General features: G+C 40.7%; 1 protein-coding gene across 5 annotated transcripts in view; it reads right to left on the bottom strand.

The window, feature by feature from the left end:
- FRYL (FRY-like) overlaps window positions 1-22099 on the bottom strand; it is a 112690-nt gene that overhangs the window by 21360 nt on the left and 69231 nt on the right. For 3 of the 5 annotated variants that reach the window (XM_012724184.1, XM_004681303.2, XM_012724186.1), the window contains exons 37-50: window positions 21381-21484; window positions 20365-20550; window positions 18660-18861; window positions 17383-17504; window positions 16383-16573; window positions 14997-15091; window positions 13579-14186; window positions 13186-13283; window positions 9358-9528; window positions 6844-6984; window positions 5697-5894; window positions 2882-3043; window positions 2690-2764; window positions 2220-2396 (exon numbers count right to left, since the gene is read on the bottom strand). In XM_012724184.1, the coding sequence (XP_012579638.1) occupies window positions 2220-2396; window positions 2690-2764; window positions 2882-3043; window positions 5697-5894; window positions 6844-6984; window positions 9358-9528; window positions 13186-13283; window positions 13579-14186; window positions 14997-15091; window positions 16383-16573; window positions 17383-17504; window positions 18660-18861; window positions 20365-20550; window positions 21381-21484 (2530 nt within the window). The remainder of the gene's footprint in view (window positions 1-2219; window positions 2397-2689; window positions 2765-2881; window positions 3044-5696; window positions 5895-6843; window positions 6985-9357; window positions 9529-13185; window positions 13284-13578; window positions 14187-14996; window positions 15092-16382; window positions 16574-17382; window positions 17505-18659; window positions 18862-20364; window positions 20551-21380; window positions 21485-22099) is intronic. The other 2 variants (XM_012724185.1, XM_012724187.1) reach the window with 1 other exon arrangement.

The raw sequence follows: 22099 nt of genomic DNA, 5'->3' as shown, positions 1-22099 counted from the left end.
CTACACTAGGCTCCTTTAATTTATTCTGACTAAGGTCTGAGTCAAACCTTATTTATTACTACAAACATTTTAGAGTACTGAACAAACCTAAAAGCGGTTGTTTTTTTAAATAGGCAAACTAGAAATAACCTTACCGATGCTAAAATGTCAAAAGACTGACTTTAGAAATTTTAAATATGGAAAGGAAAAGTACAAGTAACTGCACAGGGATTTAGAAGCTGCTCAGACCCTTGAGGTAAGAAGCAGCTCTGTTCAACCCCCACACTTTCTTGTCAGATCGTCCAAGCCCTAGTTCCTTTAACAAGATTTTCAAACTGAACGTGGACTCAATTTTAGAGGGCGGTGATTTGCCCTTTTAGGGGGAAACGTAAACAAAAAGAAGAGAATGGAAACTCATACCATAAAGATGTACGTTACTGAAACTTATTTTAAGGGCGTGTGTAAGTAGGACTTCAACTAGGAGAACAGTGACGAATGCTTCAAAGCCACCTCCCTACAAGGCACTGACCAAAGCTGTCCTGGGCCCCCAGCAAGTGCTGTGCACAAGGCGACGCCCAGGGGAGACTGCACAACCCCAGGCTGGCGTGATGGCACCTGCTCACTGAGACCCACCCCCCTCCTGTCGCTTCTCAGGGAAGCTGCAGCCTAGAGGAGGCCTGCCCTCGCTGGCCTTTAGTGGCCGCTGGAGGTGTGACCAGCACAGCTCATCACATTCATTCTTCCACCTTCCATGAAAGCCAAAGGAAACAGCCCAAAGAGAGGGGGTATGGGGGTGATTTTAAATTCTTTGGAGAAGTATCCTGCTAACAAGGTATAGATACTTGATAAAACTCATTGGGGCTCTCACATACAGATGTTGCCAACAATTTTAAAATAAACCCTTTGTTTCAACCTACGTGACATCGGCTTAGGTTTTGGAGACTGTAAGTGAGGGAAGTAGCCTCAGCTACAAGAATAGGTTCCAAATAGGTTAAGATTTTCATTGTTACAGTGATTGCTCCAGAAAGTGGCAACTACCCTACCCTGGGCCGAGGAGATGTGACAAGAAATTTGTTGAAAGAGTTTAGGAGAGCAACTCTCCCCCCAGGGGAGGGCATTTCTGGGTGCTGCTGCTGTGCCGAGGCCACTGTCCTGCTGGGGTCTGAGGTAAGCTGACTGGCAGAGGCCTCACCTAAGCAAGTTACAACTGTGGCTCAGCTCAGGATTGTGAGTTAACAAATCTGTTTGAGTTCAGTTTTTCCATTTAGAAAGTAACTGTCCCAAGTATCAATTTAATCTAAACCAAATCAGCTGAGAGGAAAGCCTTTGGGTATCAAATGAAACAAGATATTTGGGAGACAAAAGTAGATGACCGGATTAAAAACATGTGGTACATATACACAATGGAATATTACTCAGCAACCAAAAAAAAAAAAAAAAAAACATGCCTTTGGCAACAACATGGATGGAGCTGGAAAAGATCATGCTTAGTGAAATAAGTGAGAAAGAAAAGGAAAAATACTGGATGGTTTCACTCATAGCAGAAGTATAATGGACCAGGCGAGAAAATAATAATAATAATAATGAACAGCCATATACCAGAGACATTTTATGGGGGTAGAGTGAGGAATGGGATAAAAAACTGGGGGGAGGGAAATGCACTGGACTATGGGGATGGCACACGGGCTATTTGGTGATGGGAAGCCCAAGGGGATTACAACTGAGATGGGAAAATGCACCAAATGATGTAAAAATAAACTATTAAAAAAGAAAAAGATATTTGGGAGAGCTGGCGGCACTGTTAAAAAGTGGTGAAGGATGTCACAGGAACTATGTCAGTCCTGGACAGCCAAGGCCTTCATTTAGTATGGGTGCTACCCTCTATAGAGCTTGATAAATTTCAGTAAGTGTTTTACTATTTGGCTGCACATTCATTTGCTTGTAGTTTGTAGCAGACCATTTATGTCTAAGCAGACCCTACTTTAAAAAAAAAAACACTTTGCAGAAATTAATTTTATACTTTATATTTTTAAATATAAAAAAATTGCATGTCCCTCTTTTATTTCAGGATTATATGCTACTAACTAATGGAACCTATCCCACTTACTTTCAATTGAGATGTTTACCTTTTCAGTGGCCTGACATTGCCTTTAGTAAGGAAAGACCCGCTGGGTCAAACCCTTCACTCTCAAGCAGTTGCACCCAGCCTGAACCCTCACCCTCGACAGCCCCATCCTTACCTCTGCATCTTCCAATTCAACATCTAAGAAGTCAAAATCCTTAAAAACACCGAACTGTTGTTCACTGCTATTATCTTCCACAGCTACTTCTTCCTCTTGAATTATGTCCTCGGTGGTGGAAATCAGGCTAGTCTGCTGGTCACCAACTTCCAAATCCTCATTAGAAGAAAATACAACCTGACCCAACAACAAACAAGCCATCGTCAGCTTTGCTGCTACAGGGAGGGCCGCTCTGAGCACCCTGGAGGCCCCCTCTATGGACCACGCCAGAGCTTCCGTCTGGTCTTCGTGCTGTGTTCTAGCTGGGTGCAAGCTTAGTTAGCATCGCTGCCCAGTATTTTTTTTTCACTCAGTGAATACCAAGAGTCAGATAAGTTGGAAAAGGCAAGCTAGGGGACAGAACACCTGCCACTCATAGAATGACATGATATTTAAAACCTGAGTTTGCACGAGCTTCTGTGGTTACTCACCGACGGGTTCTTCGGGAGGCCGGATTCTGGGCCACAGAGAGAGAGCACATTCATTAGCTTTTCTCTGGTTCTTCGCTAGAGAAAGAGAAGGTCAATTGTTGGGTTAATGATGAGACAAACCCTCACATTTTCAGACAGCAAAATTGATTCTTTTAGCCCACGCATGGCCAGTTTTGATGTTCTTGTACGTACCTGAGATAGCTGTGGCCTTTTCCAACTAACAGGGACCAAAGCGTTAGAATTAGAACCAGAGGAAGTTGAAGAAGTACTTCTAGTGACAGCAATGACTTTGGGTTTCCCATTTCTTCCAGCTGCGCTATGCTGATCGCCATATTTATTTCCAATAATCGGGGTCTAGACAGAAACAAGATGCCACTGCTTTTAACTCAAATATTTATTTAATGTAAGAAGGCGAGCAGTGTGATCGTGATGGAATTCATACACACAAACAGAAAATAGCCAAAGAAGAAAGACTAGTAGCATGAGATAGATGTTAAAAATGAAAAAATCCACAGTGATGTCTATTTTTAATCACAAGATTTCACTGTATGGGAAACAAGACTCTGAAGACACTATCAGAACCCATTCCTATTTAAATTTAGATACACTTTTTTGAAAACCACCACCTCTATCTTTCCTCTCATGATTATAAAATACATCTTTTGAAAGTTCAGAAAATATAAAACTAAAACTGCTTTAGTATCACCACTCAGAATTAAAGTCTGTTAACATTTTGGTGTTTCTTCCAGTGCATACTATTAACTATGCTTCAATAATGTGCTTTTGTAGATATTCAAAATAAGTAACAACTCCAAAGAGGAAGAGAACTTTCGGGCTTCTCACTAAAAATATAATGTATAATAATCCCAAAATTGATGTCAGTAAAAATCGTGATAATCCAAAACTCATTTTTGGATTAACTCATTCAGCCTCCTTAAGTGTTTTGAATTTGCATTGGAAGTAGTCTTCTAGTGCATTTGCATGCCATTTAAATCCCTTTATTTCCTTAACCTCAAGGTTCACTGTGTTCTCCTGCACAGAGGACTCAGCAAAGCAAAACTTGTTACTGTTCCCAAAAATGCCCGCTTTTTTTTTTTTTTTTAAGATTTATTTGTGCATACAGAACTGGGGTACAGAACAGAGGTGCAGGGGTGGTGAGAGGATATTCACCAGAGACAGAGTGGGGAGCAGAACAGGCTGACTGATGAAGTATACTGCTGAGGGGACCAGCAGACAGGTCAGGAGAGGTCTGCCGTGCCATGTGGATCACCTCTGGGGGTGGGGATCGCACTCATGCTGAAGTGGCTTTAGCGTCTTAGTGCTGTGCTTTAACCTGCTGCGCCACCAGGGAGGGCCCCATGCACTGGCACACAATGCTACCTTTCTGTAGAATATTCAAGCAAACCCTTGTTTACATCAATTTCACTCAGAAGGAGGGAAAGCCAAGTTTCTATCATATTCCCATGCTATGGATTTCATGTTAGCAATTCTTGGATGATAGTAACTAAAAAATTAGTTATAGCTTTCTCTCTGAAAGAAAACAACCTACAAAGCTTTAGATAAATTTGAAGATAAGACTGAAAAATTTTTCTCCAGCTGTATTATGTAAAAAAAACTGTATCATCTAAATCAATGAAAAAGTGACTAGATCTTAGTTTTCATTTTTCTCAGTTCCCCTGCAATAGTTGAATAAATTGCCTCTTGAAAAATTCTACCTTTTGCTTGTTAAAGCCAATTTCAGTGGCAGGAGGGCCTCTGGGAGTGTGGGCTTAAATGCTGGAGGAAAAAAAGGGATTCCCAGCAGGGGTCAAAATTCTTCACGTGAAGTTTGCAATATGTAACAGTCAGGGCTATGGACTGGTTGGTCTTGTCTCAGTCCAGCCCTAAAATCTTGGGCTTCAGAAGTTCATTTTAGCCTTGTGTTTCCATCAATGATTTCAGCAACCACTGATGCACTGAAAACCCTGAAATTGTTATTTGTTACTGTCCCCAAACATGCCCCGCTTTTTTTTTTTTTAAGATTTATTTGTGCATACAGAACTGGGGTACAGAACAGAGGTGCAGGGGTGGTGAGAGGATATTCACCAGAGACAGAGTGGGGAGCAGAACAGGCTGACTGATGAAGTATATTGCTGAGAGGACCAGCAGACAGATCTAAAACATCAGATCTCAAATCCAATTCCCTGCTGGTCAATTCCATTACTAGGGGTATCACACTTCAGAGTTACTGAAGCCAACACAAAGCCTGTCACACCCTCTCTTTCCACGCTAAGATCTTCTGCCTGTATTTTTCTGGCTGGCACCAACATCCATCCCACTGTCAAAGCAATTGTCCTAAGCCCCTCCTCTCCTTCCCATCAAAGCCTGTCAAGATTTTCCCTCAGTCTCTTTTGAAAACTTTTTTTTTTTTAAAGATTTATTTATTTATGCATACAGAACTGGGGTACAGGCTAGAGGTGCAGGGGTGGTGAGAGGACTCACCAGAGTCTGAGTGGGGAACAGAACAGACAGACTGATGAAGTACACTGCTGAGGGGAGCAGCGAGTGAGACAGGAGAGGTCTGCTGTGCCATGCGGGTCACCTCCCTGCCCGGGGATCGAACTTGTGCTGCAGTGGTTGCGACAGCTTCATAGTGCTGCGCTTTAACTCACTGCATCACCAGGGAGGGCTCCCCATGCTGCCTTTTGATTTACTCTTCTCTCCCAAGCTTCTGTATAGCTGACTGGCATAACTTACCTTTCAACATTTAGCTCACATCAGATTAGATGCATATGCTTTATATTCCTGTCATGGTCTCACTACTCGTACCCAAGCACTCAACATTGTTTACCTGCCTATTTCTCCAAGAGACTGTAAGCTTCCTGAGTAGGCGTTTACCCCACCCCTACCTTGTTTTCATAGCACTGACAGCAGCAGGAACTCAATCAATGCTTGCTGAATGAGATTAAAGAAATAAACAAAGGAAAATTTCTATGAGGGCAACTACATCGATTTCCAAGTATCTTACCTCAGATATATCAAAATGAAAATCTAAGGTCTTCCCAGGCAACTCCTTCGAGACATTATTAAAAATCTTTGTGAAGGATATTTCAGGAGAACCCATGTCTCCTCCATAGGTCTTGGGGATGTCGTTGGGCACAACAAGACTAGCAGAGCGAGACACCACCAGTTTTAATATGTTCAGGGCTTCCTTCCAATAGGGACTCTGGTTTAACAAACAACAGACATGTGTTACACGGTGAAAACAGAAAATTGGTATACACTTCTGCAGTCAATAAAAATATTGTTTCCACAAAAACTTGTTTTAAGTTATTCATTGTAACTTTGAGATACTTAATAGAGGATCTGCACTACAAAGGAAAGAACACAGTAACAATGTCCCCCAAGATTCATGAGCCCCCGTAGACACCAGCTAGCTAGTGACACCAGCTACTTCCAGACCTAGCAAGACCTTCAGAGACCCAGCTGCCTCGCCTGCCTGCAGGCTTGCCTCTGGCATCGTTGGTAGGGAGCTACCTAAGCCTCGGCCCCGTATCGCAAAGAGCTGTGCTTTTGGTTTACACCAACTGCCTACAAAGAGTGGGTGCTGACTGGCACCAGCGATCCGCAATGAGCACGGTCTGGCCTCTGCTGGTTCCTTGGCACCACCTACGGCGCCTTTGAATTCATCGTGGCTCAGTCCAGCATCTGGTGCTGTCCAACCTGCCCTTCAGACTGTTGCTGGGGACCTGGGGGGAACTCAGCAGCCCCACCTGTACGCACCTGCAGCTACCACTGTGAGCTGGACCCTGGGGAACTACTGACCAACATGCCGCCAGCTCCAGGCACTCGGTGATGGGACGGCACCCTGGGAACGAGTGGCTCTGCTTGGGACTGCCCCAGAAACCTTTCCCTTCTCCCAGCTCCTGCTTGGTAAGCCCTGTTGGGGACCCTGGACTTAAGTGGTGTCTGCAAGTGAGCACACTGCTGAGGACCCACAGTCAGGGTGCCTCCTTGGCACTCTGTAAACTATTTTACTTCCCCATTGCAAATATTCCCGAAAACGTGTGTTTTTCTAACCACTTTCCTATTCTGGATCCTTAGGGTCCCTCTGATTTGTGATAATAACTTGTCCTGACATGACACTTCTAGACTTAAGGTTCATGTTCATGTACCTGCACATATTTGCCAATGATCTTTATGATCTCCAAATTGAACTGCTTCACTGGTGCAGCTGAGAGGTCAACATGACTCAAAAGACTGTAGATGATCTGCAGCAACGACTGCTGCATACTGGACAATCCTTTTTCTAACAGCTAAAACAGCAAAAGGTATACATTAGTCAGATTAAACAAAATTCACTATTTATAGTCAAGACATTGAAAACCCTAATAGATTTACCCTGTAAATTTGTGGTTAGGTTAACAAAGTCTAGATTTTAAGTTTCAAGGTCAAAAAAAAAAAAAAAAATACAGGTAATGCCTACTATTGTTCCTGCCCGAGAATTGTTTTCCATCTTCACCTTACTGTCTCCTTTAGCCTACCTAATTTACTTATTTATTTAGGTTCAGAGAAAAAAACCCTACACCACCTTCACCAAGGAAGGAACTACCATTAGCCACTCACTCCAGCCACTTACTAGCTATGTGATCTTGGACAATTTTCTTTGCCACTCTGTGCTTTAGTTTAGTTTTGTTTTTTTAAAGATTTATTTATTTGTGCATACAGAACTGGGGTACAGGCCAGAGGCTCAGGGGTGGCGAGAGGCTTCACCAGAGACAGAGTGGGGAGCAAAGCAGGCAGATGGATGAAGTACACTGCTGAGGGGAGCAGTGGGCGGGTCAGGAGAGGTCTGCCGCGCCATGTGGTCACCTCTGGGACAGGGACTGAACACATGCTGAAGTGGTTTTAGCTTCTTGGTGCTGTGCTTTTAACCCGCTGTGCCACCAGGGAAGGCCTGAGCCTTAGTTTTTAAAAAAAATAAATTAGTCAACATTTTTCTTATGCAGGTTATAGAACAATTGTTTTTTTAATTTCTTTTTTTTTTGAGAACGGAAGAAAAGGACACGTGACTGGGCATTGTGGTTCTCACTGACCATGGCTCTACTCAGATTTGGCCAATCCTGACCCCTCTGGGTACACAGACCAAGGGTGTCCTCTAAAAACACGGATAGGCTGAGGCCAGGGAATGCTGGAGTAGACCAAAGTGGTTTTTCTTAAAAAATGAGAGTTCATTAAGTGACAGAATCCTGATGGCAACACCATCAGGAGGGTCAGCTGCGGCACCTTCATTCCCCAGAGCAGGAAGGGGCATGGACAGGCAGCTGTTGGATTTGTCATGACAGGAGGACCACAGCTTACAGCACAGACGGGGTTCAGGTGAACACTCTGGTCCCCACTGAACAGGTTAAGAGGCCAGATCTCAGAGTTACAGTGAACTTGCTTCAAGTCCCCTAACCAGGATCTGACAGCCTGAATCCAAATTCTGAGCAATCTCCCTTCAGCAAGAATCTGAGCAGCGCCAGCTTATCCCGGCCACCAGCCCAGGGCACATTTGACTCAGCGCCATCATCAAACCACTAGCTTGCCCTGAAGCTTGCCTACATTTGAGGGCAGCTCTCGGGATAGGGACATGCCCAATATTGCCAACGGATTCTTTCTTCTGGATATGTGAATTCAACTACATGTAACTAGCTTTCAGTACTGCTGTGATTAACTCGCAAATTATTACTCATGCAACCAGGTTAACTCACAGTAAGGAGAGTGACACTTAGGGCCCAGCATGTCCTCTGGAATGGAAACTACCACTCAGCCTGGTGCACGACAGGCCCCTGGCTCTCCAGGGCAGCAGTGCTGTGGAAGTGAAGCTGGTCTCTGGCACCGAAGTCCTGACTGAGGAGGTCAGGCCTGCTTTTTGTGGACTTTCACCCAACTGTTCCAATTCAGGATAAACCTGGTGACCTGCTTCCTGTGGTCGGGAGCACCAGCAGAGCCTCGCCAGCACTCGCTTCAGTCTAAGGTTGATGGCAGCGGCCCACCCAACTCACAGCAGCCTGGAAACAGCCTATGTGCAGTGATTTAGCTAAGGTGAACCAGGATTAGCAGTAATTTAAAGCATCTGAGCTATGGCTAATTTCTTCTTCTGAGATTACATAGTGTTCGGTCTAATTTCTAGAGGTAATGTTTTATGAAACAAAGTATCATCTACTTATAAACTGACAGACATTTTAGTAAGCAATTTATTTTGAGGTTCTTTATGGTTTGGTAAGCTACTTTTCTAAGCATGCAGGCATTTCTTCAACAAATATTAACATTTTATACTATTCCAGGGTAGCTTTTTTCTTTTAATTCCATTTGTAGTCTTTAAATCATATTTCATATTAAGAAACAAATAAAAACAGCCTATTTTGCACTTTGTCACTTAATCACAAGTCAAGGAGGAAATGCATCCAAAATAATCTCATTTTTAATTTTAAATACTTAAAGACAGTACATAAAGAAATAAACACTAAAATGGGAGGGGCAATTCTCTCTATTTGGAATTATCTCTATTTTTCTTTAAACAGAGATGTTACCTATACTCAGTCTCACAATTAGCATCATAATTGCTTTGGGAAATAAGTCTACATTATGATTTTGCCATGGGCTGGTTAAAAAAGGCACCCTCTCTCATTTTAAGAAAAGCTTACCTCTGCAAGGTAAGTCACAAGGTTAAACGTGGTATCCGAGAAGGAGTCGTGCAGGTACCGACACACGACATTGACCCAGCTGGAGCAGTCCCTGGAGTAGGTGTGCGTGCTGTACAAGCTCATCATGTGAGCCAGGTTGACAAGCGCTGGGCACTTCTCTTCTGCACAAACCTAAAAAACAAAGTTATTTCACTCATCTAAAATAAAGGCACAAGTTTGCTCCCATACTCAGTGTATTTAATAATTTAGATGTCTGTTGGAGCTTTGTGACATTCTCCCTCAATATTGAGAAGTTTAAGAGAGGAGGAAAAAAGCACCAGGCATCCTTAAAAGAGAGTAACTGAAGAGACGGGAGGGGGATTACTACGGGTGTGTTTCGGGTTGGTGCTCTTGGAAAATGCCTGTGGGAAAGACCCCGGGCATGGCTTTATACATCATTTTATGTTAATAAAAAGTTTTGTTTTATAAAATCCACACGTGGTTCAGTACACAAGCAGGCAGGCCCAGTGCAGAAATTCCTGGTGGGCTTCAGAGTTGCTTGCTGTTGAAGAAACGCCCTAGCATCAAGCTGCCAGGGCCTTGTAGTGCAGCAGCCCACGGAGAGCCTCGGCTACGGAGCTGCCCTGCCAAGGCCTCACCGGACCTCACCCTGCACCTGCAGTGAAGGACAGTCTGTAAATGGGATCCCAAACTCACGACAGGACATCACCTCAAGCTCTCACGGTCCTTGGCCAGTCATTTAATGGCCACTGCCTAAAGGGCTGCCTTCCGAGAGTGTGTGTGGCCCAGCACTACGGAATACGAATCAATAAATGTTTGGGAGAATCTTACTGACCAAATAGTGCACCTTCTTAGTTGGAATAACTGGGAATGATGTTCCTTAGCCTCTGTGGGAACAGCTGAACAAGGCAGAAATGGAACAAAGCAGAGCTGCACATGGCCACGTCAGTCAGCTCCCTGGACAGTTCCTTTAGACTGCCCTTTTTACATTTCCCTCACTTCTTCCACCTTACTGTTTTGTATAGAGTACTTATTAATATATTACCTTTTAAAATAAGTATTTTTCAAATTTTAGGTGAACATAATTGACTTGTAGTTGAGGTATAACTGACATACCACCCCAGTTTCAGGTGTATAACACAGATTCAAGATTTGTAGACATGGAGAAATCCTCTCCACAATATGTCTAATTAAAATTCCTGACTTTTACTTCAACTCACCATGTGGTCAAGCCAGAGACAGGAAAATATGAGGACTGTGCACACTAATAGCGCAGTACTTGGAAATTGTTTTTATAAAATCATTAAAAGCAGTGCGTTCGTGGTATAGTTTTTTTTTACATATGAAGTAAATCCCAGGGAGAAAAAAATTAGATTTTGTACTTGTAATTCAAATATAATAACCGTACTACTTTAATAAATTAAATAATTTGCCACTCTGCAGAAATACATTTTAAAATTAATTTTGCAATGTAAACTTAAAAATTTAGAATAAATTTTAAAACAGAATTTTTTCTAAAGAATAAAAATTTTGATAAAATTGTATTTTCAAAGAATGATATATTTTTTAAGAATGCTTTTTTAAAGACCTACTTTGAAAAGAAAGAATTTCTAGGAAAATATGTTGCAAATTTTTATAATAAAGCAAATGGCTTAAGTTTAATTTGGAGTTTCTGAAATACCAGGTTAAAATATGATCCGAAAAGAATACATTTTATAACAGTTTTTTCAGCATACTATTTTTGCCATAATGAACAGCTAAAAATGACAATATTTGTTCTGAATGTTGTCTCAATTTGAAATTCTGTGTTTTCCCAGGACTCAAACAGCAAAACTAGGCATATTTGCATAATAGGGAAGCACATAATGGCAGAAAATTATTCTCTACAGTTTAAGTGAGAGAATAATTAAGGAATCAATTTAATTCACATCCTGCAGGTTGCTGAAAGCAGACACAGGGAACCTTTGTGTGGTTCTCAGCAGGAAAAAAAACACTTAAAAAACAATTTCTGACTCACAGAAATTATGATTTTTTTTAAAGCAAGGACTCTCTGCAGGAAATTCTGGTGCTTTGTCTTGGTCATGACAAGGGAGCACTGGCCCTCAAATGGCTTCCACCAGAATCAAGCAGGAAGTTACACAGTGCATTTCAGCTGCCACTCTTAAAGGGCTAGAACAGTTCTTGTCACAATGTTTTGCTAATGATGAGTCATTAGAATATTAAGATGAAAGCTAGATAAATTACTTCTATCACTTTTAGATCTCATTAATGTACATACAAGGTGGGGTTTTAGGCAATCAAACTAAAATATGTTTCTGTCAACTAATTACTCTTCTTGCTCAATATATCATTTAAAATGACTTAATCTATATCTCATTTATTTAAAAACAAGTAGGGACGGATTCAACAGAGATCTTACTAAATACTTTGTCATTTATCAAAATAATGAAAGGGTCTTATTCTTGCTACTATTAATGAGATTGACTGGGTTGGGTCATGTTATAAATGTAACTTGACAAATTTTCTTGGTGCATTTATCAGGGCTTGAAATTTGGGTCATGGAGGAGGTGGATGTCTTTATAACTGTTCTCGTTTTTTTCTTTTACTGTTATGTTACATGTCAATCAAATCTCAGCTTTTAAAAAGTTGCTAATATAAAAGTTCTTCAGAGAACCTGTGTGTTCCCTTCTGTGTGTTCCCTTCTTCCCCAAGTGCCTTAGATTACCTGATGTTTTATTACTTTTCTATCTCCCAATTCATATAGTTTCCAGTTGTATGTCTATTACTTGTAAATTAAGACTTCTTGTAACTACATTTTCAGTCTGAAAAGACATTTCCTCACAACTCAATGTAATTAAAAAAAATAACACTGAAGTTTAAGCAGAAGGCAAGATATGTGATTTTACTGTGACTGAAAGTATTTACAATAGTATTCATGATATGAAAATGTCAAAATTGTCTTCTTTCAAAATTAAGTCTTTAAATGTGGGCAGACGATATATAAACAGCTACATTCCCATTTCAGATCTGTATAATGAGAAGCAATGAGGCATGTAAGAAAAAAGGATGAAGGGAACAAAGAAGAAAAGAGCACGAGGAAAAGACACCAACAAGAAAGGAGAAAGAAATTTCAGAATCCCAAAATATTTTATGTCCTCTCCTTCCACAGAGCCTGTGTTCATTGTCTCCTCTGCCTACAAAACACACACACACACACACACGTATACACACATAAACACACACACACACACATACACACGTATACATACACATCACTATCTAACCTGTTCTTTGTTTCTTACCCCGAACCTTACTTTGGTTCTTCCTATCGAGTCTTCAGTTCCATCTTAGATAGGGCTTGCTGGAGGAAGGTTTTGGCTTCACAGGCCCTTGGAATAATTGGCCTTCACACTGCACATGTTAGACTCCCACTGTGATTACTTGATTACATCCCTGCTATAAGGCCTGCAAAGTGAGTTTCTATCTACTTTGATTATCATTGTCTTTCTGGCAGCTAACTTAGCCTGGCTCAGGAAATGTTTGACAGTGATAAAGTGAATGACTTAGAAATTGACGGAGAGGCTAAGGATAAAGTAAGGAAACAGAGCAGAAAAAGACTCAGACTCAGAGGAAGGTTACTCTAATTTTATTTACTGAATGTGAGCAGTTGTAACTTACACTATGACTATGTAACTTCTCTGTATGTATAACAAAAATTTAGATGCAAAATTCACAGGAATTGATAGCGAATTTAAGAGATTCCTCCCCTTGAGATAAACGCCAGAAAATTTCCCTCTAGTATAATCTTTCAGTGTAACATTTGCTTACCTTTGCTATTCGACTAGCTGTTTCTTTGCAAAACTGAGTCGGGCTGTCAAAATGCTGGATTAAGTGAGGCAATAAGCAAAGGATGTTAAGAGGAAAGCCTATCAAAAAAAAAGAGCAAACAATAACCAATTTTATTGCACATCATTTTAAAAGTTAAAGGTATGCTTTTAATGACTCACAGGATGCAATTTTTTCCCCTTGGTATACTAGATATTCCAAATTTTTTTTGCTTTCAGCAAAAAAATGTAAGCTATTTCACATGTTAAAAAAAAACAACAAAAAAAACCCTGTAACTGTGGAAAACAGAAATTAGTAGATTTCAAACCAAATGGGCTCATTTTACATTTCACTACATTAAAAAGCAAAGCATTAGTGCCATTCTGCTCACATCACCTGACAACTGGGAGGGGTCCACCAGTGTGTGTTTGGAAACAGCAATGAGTCTGCCGAGAAGGTGCACGGTCATTTCTTGTGTAGAGACTGAGGTAAAACCCTTGAGGAAGAGCTGTTGAAGGCCTGGGAAATTATTCCACTTTAATTTGCTTTGCACATTTTCAATCTTCTCTCGACTCTCTGATTTATCCAAAGGCAAGTGGATAAGCAGTTTGTTGAGAAGCCTGAGAGCCAGGAGGTATTCATACTCATAATCTGACTCTAATAAAGATGCTGCTATCCAAAAAATGGTGGCCATCAGGTTGGCGGGCTCAGTAGTGGGCTGCACATCATACATTCCCTTCTCTCTCAGAGAGGAAAGGCTTCTAGTCCTGGCTAAACTGCTGCTGTGGTTTATCCTTCCGTCCATAATATCCAGTGTGTTGCTCCGCCGCCGGTCACCTCTTCGGTCAGCAATTAAACTTAATCGCAAAGAGTTACTTCTCGTATAACTGTTATATCCCAAATAGTTGCTGCTACTAATGGGGCTTGTGCTTAGATTGAGTTGTCCAGTGCTTTTCCTGTTAGCTGCATACTTGTTTCCCATTACAGGATCATGGTATGAGGTTCTTTAAGAAAAGGAAAAAACGTGAATGCAGACACAGTAGCTTCTTTTGCCACTTTCATTTTACTCTTGGCAACACTGAAGAACAGTAACTAAGACAGGAAAAATAACTTAAATATATCTGACTTTGCGTCAACAAATTTGAATTCCACCATTTCTAAACAAATATTACAATAATCCTTTTCTTCTGAGGCCAACTATTTCCTTTGAGTTGGATGAGGTCTGACTGAATGTGAGAATTCTGCTATAGTAACTTAACTTTCAGCTCTGGGACTTTTATTTTTTAAAAGATTTATTTATTTGTGCACACAAGAACTGGGATGCAGGCCAGAGGTGAAGGGGTTGATAGGATTCACCAGAGACAGAGTTGGGAACAGAACGGGCAGATCTACTGAAATACACTGTTGAGGGGAGCAGCGGGGAGACAGGAGAGGCCTGCCTGGCCGGGGCTCGAACTCATGCTGCAGTGGCTGCAGATAGACTCAACACCCCTACAGCACCAGGGAAACCCAGCTCTGGGACTTTAATAAAACAGTGTGTGGAAGGTGTGAGGGCCTGGACTGCTGAGGGGGCAATGGGACATTGGGTGTGGGAGCAGTGGCACAGCAGGTGATGACCAGGGCTCAGGGGAGAGCATGGGACTGACTAGCCTGGGCAGGCTCCCCCACCTTCACTGTGGGAGGCTCATTTCCCAGTGATTCTCTTGGCATAGTTCTCACTACCAATATGAGAACAACATACTGTTAAAGTCAAACATATTTTGCTACTTGAGTTTCATATGCACATGTACAGGTTGCCTCATTTAATTTCTTACTGAGAAAGGGCGGAAAGAAGATCATAATGCTTCATGGTTTCAGCCAAAGTATCAATTGCAGATTCCAACGTGAGAAGAAGCTCAATCACGAATCCCTAGAAAAGGCAGATTTCAATTATATTCTGGAAAAGAAATTGCAGGGACTTCCCAATGAGTTTTGAAAATAGAACAGATTCCACATCAGTATTACAAATTGAGCAACATGGCCTTACTGGTTGATGAAACTTTATCAAACTAAATCAAATCAATGGACCACAAAGGCACCACAGTTCACCCAGAACTTCTTAGATCAGAAGTTTAAGAGCAATCTTTGTTTCCTTCTTTCACTGTTAAATCCATTGAGTCTTGCAAATACTGTTTTTAAAATATGTCCTAAAATGGGCTCCCTTTCTCCACTTTCACTGCTTCCCTACATCTCAACCACTGCCCCATCAGCCTGTTCTCTGGTAATGCCTTTTTAACGGGCCCCCTTGCTTTCATTTTGCCCCTCAGGGTTCCACTTAGTCACCACAGCTATTTATTTTTTTTTAAAGTACATCATGTCTATCACCTTCCTCTCAGAATCGATCAGTGGTTGTTCATCAGTTCAGAGCAAAATCTCCCCTCTCAACAGGGACTACACAACCTCAACCTGCCCACCTGATCAACCTCCTGCCTCGGGAAGCCTCCATTCACTACATTCTAGTTACAATGAGTTGCTGGAAGTTCCTCAAAACGGTCTATTGCAAACAGGGGCAACATCATTACACTTGCTGGTGCTAGTTCCCCGTCTGTAATGTCCTTGCCTTATCACAGGGCTCACAAATGTTTTCAAAATCACCTCAGGTGGTCAAATCTAAAAGATCACTCTAACGTATTACTCCATTTTATTTTCACAGCACTACATAAAACTGTTACATATGACTGGCAGATAAGGCTTGTTTCCCAGTAGAATTCGAGCTCCAGAAAGCTAGGCACTTTGTCTAGTTCACTTAACCCCCAGTGTCGAGAACAGTCATTAAAAGTCTCTGTAGAGACTTAATTTCTTTAGTGTGTATTTCACTTGTCTTAAAAGAAGAAATCAATGTTTCATTTTACATTCCAAGTTAACCTGTTATCTTTTTTACCTTGTAGTCAACCCAGGGAAATATCCAGGGCCCTGTGTTGTATATAAATGTAAAGATTTCTCTGATAAGAACAAAATTGCTTGATTCACCTAGCATGTTACTAAATGTCACTTATAAGACTTTAATGCTTTGCCTGTTTGTTAACACCTGCTGTTAATAATCCCATGGGAGCATCTGGATGACCTTTACCTTGTTCTACTTGCAACAATCCATATTTGGCAGCTGAATCCTTGCCAACAAATAGCTGTTCAGTAACTGCTGAAAGCATCAAATGAAATACCTGTGCATCTTCTCCTGGATCCCCTACAGTTTCAACAAGTCTGGCGAGAACATCAGAAAGTGTAGTTGCAGAAAGAGGCTGTTTTAGGGCCCTGAAAATCTGAAAGGATCTCCCAGCATAGTGACGAGACGAACAAGAAAGTGCTGTTTGCAGAGCAACTTCACTAAGCTGGTGCTCCAAATGGATTCCTTCTGTAAAAATAAAGGAAACATGTAGGTGGTTCTTATTTTCCAAAATATATGTGTTCTAATCAGAGTCTAACTACTAAAACTTCAGAGCCCAGCACAGAACCAGGCAAACTAGACAGGGCACTCAAATTTTACAGGTCGATATTTTTCTTTTCCTTCAACTCAGTTTGCAATTTAGATGACAATTCTCATCTCCAGGGAAGTAACCTTTGAGAACAGGGTTTCTCAGCCTTAGCATTGCTAAGACTTGGCCAGATTATTCTTTTCTGTGAGCAATGTCCCCAGCAGTATACAATATTCAGCAAGACACCACTAGCCTCTACCCATCTAGATACCAGTGACCACTTGCTCCTTTTCTGTAATGGTGACAAAAATGTTTTAGATGCTGACAAATGCCCAGAGGGGTAAGATTATTCCAAGTTGAGAACCAGTGCTTAGACATATACAATTTTACTGATTTTCACAAATTGAATTGAATTGAATTTTAGATCATAGATGCCTGTACCATATAAAAAAGAATTTTAAAGTCTGTCATTCCAACAAATGTTCCCTTATTCAACTGACAGCAATTTTATCATGCGATCACACAGAAAACACAGAACGCCAAGATGCCACAAGCTGCATTTTTGCTTTTTAGTAGTAGCTTAATTTCTTTCAACCAAAACAAATCTGTTGCCACCAACAAGAGAAAATCCATCTAACCTTTTAGACAGATCGACCGTTTCTGCTAAATATTGTAAGCTTTGACCTCACCTTGTATCTCACTGAAAGCAAATACTGTACTGAAAGCGCATGTATTTATTGAAAGATACCTGAGCTTGACTGCTTGAAAACAGACACCACATGTTTGAGAAATGTCGTTAGCTGCTCAGCGCTCTTTATGCTAGGATTCTTGGCGGAGACATCCTCATGGTTCCACAGGGGCCCTCTTTTCCTGAAAACAGAACAGATGTCCTTCCTCTGGCTTTTTAACATCCATTAACAGTTACCTATACAAAACATGCCACTGCAATTAAAGAACAGTACTAGAAGTTGTTAAAATAGCCTGTTACACAGTCTATTACTACTCTTTGGCTTAGACACACAGACCCAGGTTGTATTTATTTATATATATATATAAATATATAAATATATACCAAATTTCAAAATCTTCCATCATGACTGTCAGATTCTCTGAGAGGTACCAGAAAAAGTAACACATTTTTCAAAGAAGATTAGCTACTGCTTATGTGTTACAGGTCAAAACCTTTTAATTTGTGGAGGCTACACTACATATATTGAAATGCAGAGAAAAGAACTTCCCAGCTGAAACTACAGGAAATCTTTGGGACAGAACAATGTCCTGTCCAGTCTGTTCTGTCCAATCTTTAAAATGTCTTTGATTCTCAAGACCACTACTGTGGTGAATAAGGACTAATCCTCTTATACCACAGGCCCTTGAAAACCTTGCACGTGGTCGCTGCCATCTCTAATTTGTCCCACATAAGTCATCAGGCAGATGTTCTCCATATGTTCATTTAATTGTGCCTGGACCCTCCCCAGGCAGTGCAAAGATTTTTAATAATGGCATCTTTCTTGAAAGATAAAAGATCTAAACCGATGGCCTGGACTTCGTGGCTCTCTGCTTTGAATTCTTCAAGTTTTCTTGTCTAGAAACCCTCCCCAGCATGCAGTCAGATCAGATTATTCAACATGTCCGGCCACACTTGGTTTTTCATGTCCCTGCGGTTCTTGCTGTTGCTGCAGAATACCAGCCCTGTCCTTCCCATCTAAATTTCTTCTTGCAAACGGTAGATCAAAACTAAACAGCCAAGGACTGATTCGTAAGGTAGCTTAGGAGTGTAGAACAGATATGCAGAGAGGCCTGTGTTCTCTTTGAGCAATGGTCCTGCTTAAGGCTCTCCTCAGGTGTGAGTGTGTGAGCACAAAAGACAATCTTTGACGACATCATAATTTCCAAAGTATTATACAATATAAAACTGCATTTCAAATCAATAGCACAAAGACAGCATGGCTCACACAACTGCAGATAAGAGTCAGAAACAACTTAGCTAACGTCTGCTGAAGTGGGGAGAGCTGCCGAGGTTACCTTGAGGTAATGAATTCCATGAGGGTTTTGACTTTTCCATCTTGCTCTACTGAGATGTCAACCTCATTGAGGATAGTGGTGTGCAGATGTGAAATGGTGCTGTTGTTTCCTAAGCTGATACTAGAAGAGGTAGAACTTGAGCTAAGCCCTGAGTCGGTCATGGGGGAGGGCTGGTAATCAGGTATAAAATCGTTAACACCTGCTGAAAGAGGAAGACAGCAATGAATATCCACAAATCAAATAATCTCACTCACTATTCAGAGAACAAGGCTGGCGTGCCACTGGCTGCATGGGACTCATGAGGGACTGTCAATGCTCACTGATGCAAATCAGGGCACCTGATTCCATCAAGCCAAGTTTCAGTAACCATTGTTTCCACAGTCTGTCCTTACACTTTAACTACAGTACATCCCCAATTAAGGTTTGCTAACCGTTTTTTGAACATGCAACTCTTAACTGAAATAATGCACAATGAAAGTAGGTCTTCTGGTTAACACTGGGGTTTTTTCCTCTCTTATCAGCATAATGCAAGGGCATTACTGGAGGACCTGGTGTTTTTGGATTCACGATGCTGCCCTCTGCTGGAGGAGTTGAAAGTGACAATTTCCCAATACTTTGGCCCATTTCTTCAAAATGTATAGTCACTCAGATTTCTAGCCTGTGAACTGATTTTTAATTTCTTATGGAGTGGGTTCAATAGTTTTGGCTTCTTGTTACCTAAGCAAAGACTTTTAATGTCTATTTGTAATACTTATGTCAGTTACTAGACAAGTAAGTTCAAAGGTTACTATTAATGACCATATTTGTAAAAAGATAAAAACAAAAAACAAAAACTAGGGAATTTTGAATAAATATGCTTTAACACAAAAAGGCAGTAAACTTTATTCCATTCATCTTCTAATCAGTTTTTAAAGAGCAGTAAATTTTAACTGTTTTCCCACTAACTATAGGGTTTTAATTAAGCAACAGGACTTTATCCAACTATAAAATCCATTAACCCTGTATCTAACACTGTATGATGAGGGGGTAATTTTGCTTCAATTTTTAAAAGTAATTATTTTCTATTAATTACTTCATCTATAATAAATAATTAAAGTAATTATTTTCTATTAATTACTTCGTCTATTAATTTGTTTGCACCAATAAAGGGTTTAAGTAAAATTTTAAAAAATAAGAAGGGCTTTTAGGAAAGAAAAAAAAATTTCAAGTAAAAAGACTTTGTATCACCAGTTAAACTAAACTTTATATTCTCACACTCATTATTTCAAGATGAATAATTTGGAACTTACTAGACTTCAAAATGTATGCCATTTTAAATGCAGTAAATATATTGAAGGTGAATGAAAAATTTATATTTAATGTCTTCTTTTGCAAGTTTTTAGTACTTGAGCGAAGTAATCTAATATAGGTTCAACATCATTTGCGTAGTATCTCAACTTATAATTTGAGAACTTAAAATTTTTATGACAAAAGATTCTTAAAGGCAACACAAGCTCAAACGTTCCTAACTGACCACTGGTCACTGGTACTTCCAATAATAAACCTACATTAATAGTATACTCAATTTTTCAACTTTTATTCAGTTGACTGTCTCTATTTCAAGATTCCAAAGGAAGGAAGACAGACCCCAATTTTGAATTTTGAATAAATATGCTTTAACACAAAAAGGCAGTAAACTTTATTCCATTTAGTGCCACGCCCGTACCTGTGAAAGTGTAATCTAAGTGTGCAACCTGTTTGACGGTGAGCACCCTGGGCTCGTTAAACTCCTTGTTCCTGAGAAGGACAGAAGCAGCAGTGCGGATGTTACTGCTGGACCCCATTACAATTAACAAATGTAGAAGCAGGCGCTTACAATGTTCATACACCTCAGGGTGGCAGTGGTCAAACCCTGAAAAACACAGTAGAAAATAATCAATCAAGAGAATCAGGGCCTCCCTGGTGGCGCAGCAGGTTAAAGCACAGCACCATGAAGCTATCCACAGCCACTCCAGCATGAGTTCGATCCGTGGCCCCAGAGCTGACCCACATGGTGCGGCAGACCTCTCCTGTCTCACCTGCTGCTCCCCTCAGCAGTGTATTTCAGTAGATCTGCCTGTTCTGCTCCTCACTCTGTCTCTGGTGAATCCTCTCACCCCCATACCTCTGGCCTGTACCCCAGTTCTTGTAAGCATAAATAAAAAAATAAATCTTTAAAAAAAAAATAAAGAGAAACAAGGACCATTCTTGCTACCAAACTCTTATTTTCAACATGAGAAGATGGCTATATGGACTTGCTTCGGAAGTCTTTACGACTAGACGGCCTCACGCGTTTGTGGCAGAAGGCACTGAGTTTCCAATGTAATCATCAAACTGGCCACATTCCAATTTTCGAGGGGGCGGGGAGGACACACTGGAATTTATTTCATGTTTGCTTTCACTTTGAAAGTTTACGTTCCCAGAGGAAAATTGATTTTACTCTTGTTACAGCAACAGAAGTTTTTCTGCAGGAGGGCAGGAGTGTGAGCGGTGTCACAGGGTGACAGGAAGGGGGTAATGCTTTTTTTGTGGTTAAGAGCAAGGGTAGGCATCACCCCCTCACTAGAAAACAAGAGTCATCATAAGAAGTGTCATGGAGGCAGCATTCATAAACAGTTTATGAATCGTGACGTTCTTAAAACCAAAACACCTTTAAATAATTACACAGATGTAAAATGAAATTAAAAATCAAATATTTATTACCTATAAAAATTGCATGAAGAAGAAGATGGAGGTAGCTTCCCCATTCCACCTTCACACTGTGATCGATGATCAGATCAGTCAGAAGGATCACGGCTATGTTACACCTATGACCAAATCAGAGTGTGATTAATGTCTCCCTACACTTGAGTAGACCTAGAGAAAAATCTTGAGTAAATTACTCATATTTTAGGGAAAAATACAACTTATCAAGAAAAAGGAGAAAAAGAAATATAGCTGAAAAAACCATTAAGTGATAGTTTTAGGGGAAAAAAATGTGCTGAGGTCTCCTTTAAAGTCAAGGGTTTTTTCCTCTTCATCTTTAACCCTAAGGCCTAGCACAATGCTTGCCACATAGGTGTTCAATACATGTTTGTACATTAACACATTTTGAAGGATGCAGTCAGTATTCTATTGTGATTTGGCTAAGTAGAATTCAGTTAAGTCAGTTCACACAAAATAGTGCCTCCCTACCACAAAATATTTTTCAGATGTAGTAACTGGGTCCCAGAAAGGTCAAGTAACTATGCCAGACACCCAGAAAAGCAGCAGCAGAGATTTAAGAGTATTCACTGCATACAGGTAGAATTCTGACTTTTTAGATTTCTGAGAAGCTGAACATATTGATCTAATTTGTTGCAGTTGCTAAAGAAAGAAGACTGCTTGTATTCTCTGTTGTAGACAGCATAAAGAAAGCTGAAAGTGTTAAGCAGCAATTTGGT

The sequence above is a fragment of the Condylura cristata genome, unplaced genomic scaffold (assembly GCF_000260355.1).
Source record: "Condylura cristata isolate star-nosed mole 26May11 unplaced genomic scaffold, ConCri1.0 scaffold00012, whole genome shotgun sequence".
NCBI lineage: Eukaryota > Metazoa > Chordata > Mammalia > Eulipotyphla > Talpidae > Condylura > Condylura cristata.
This window is presented reverse-complemented; position numbering and strand designations above follow the sequence as displayed.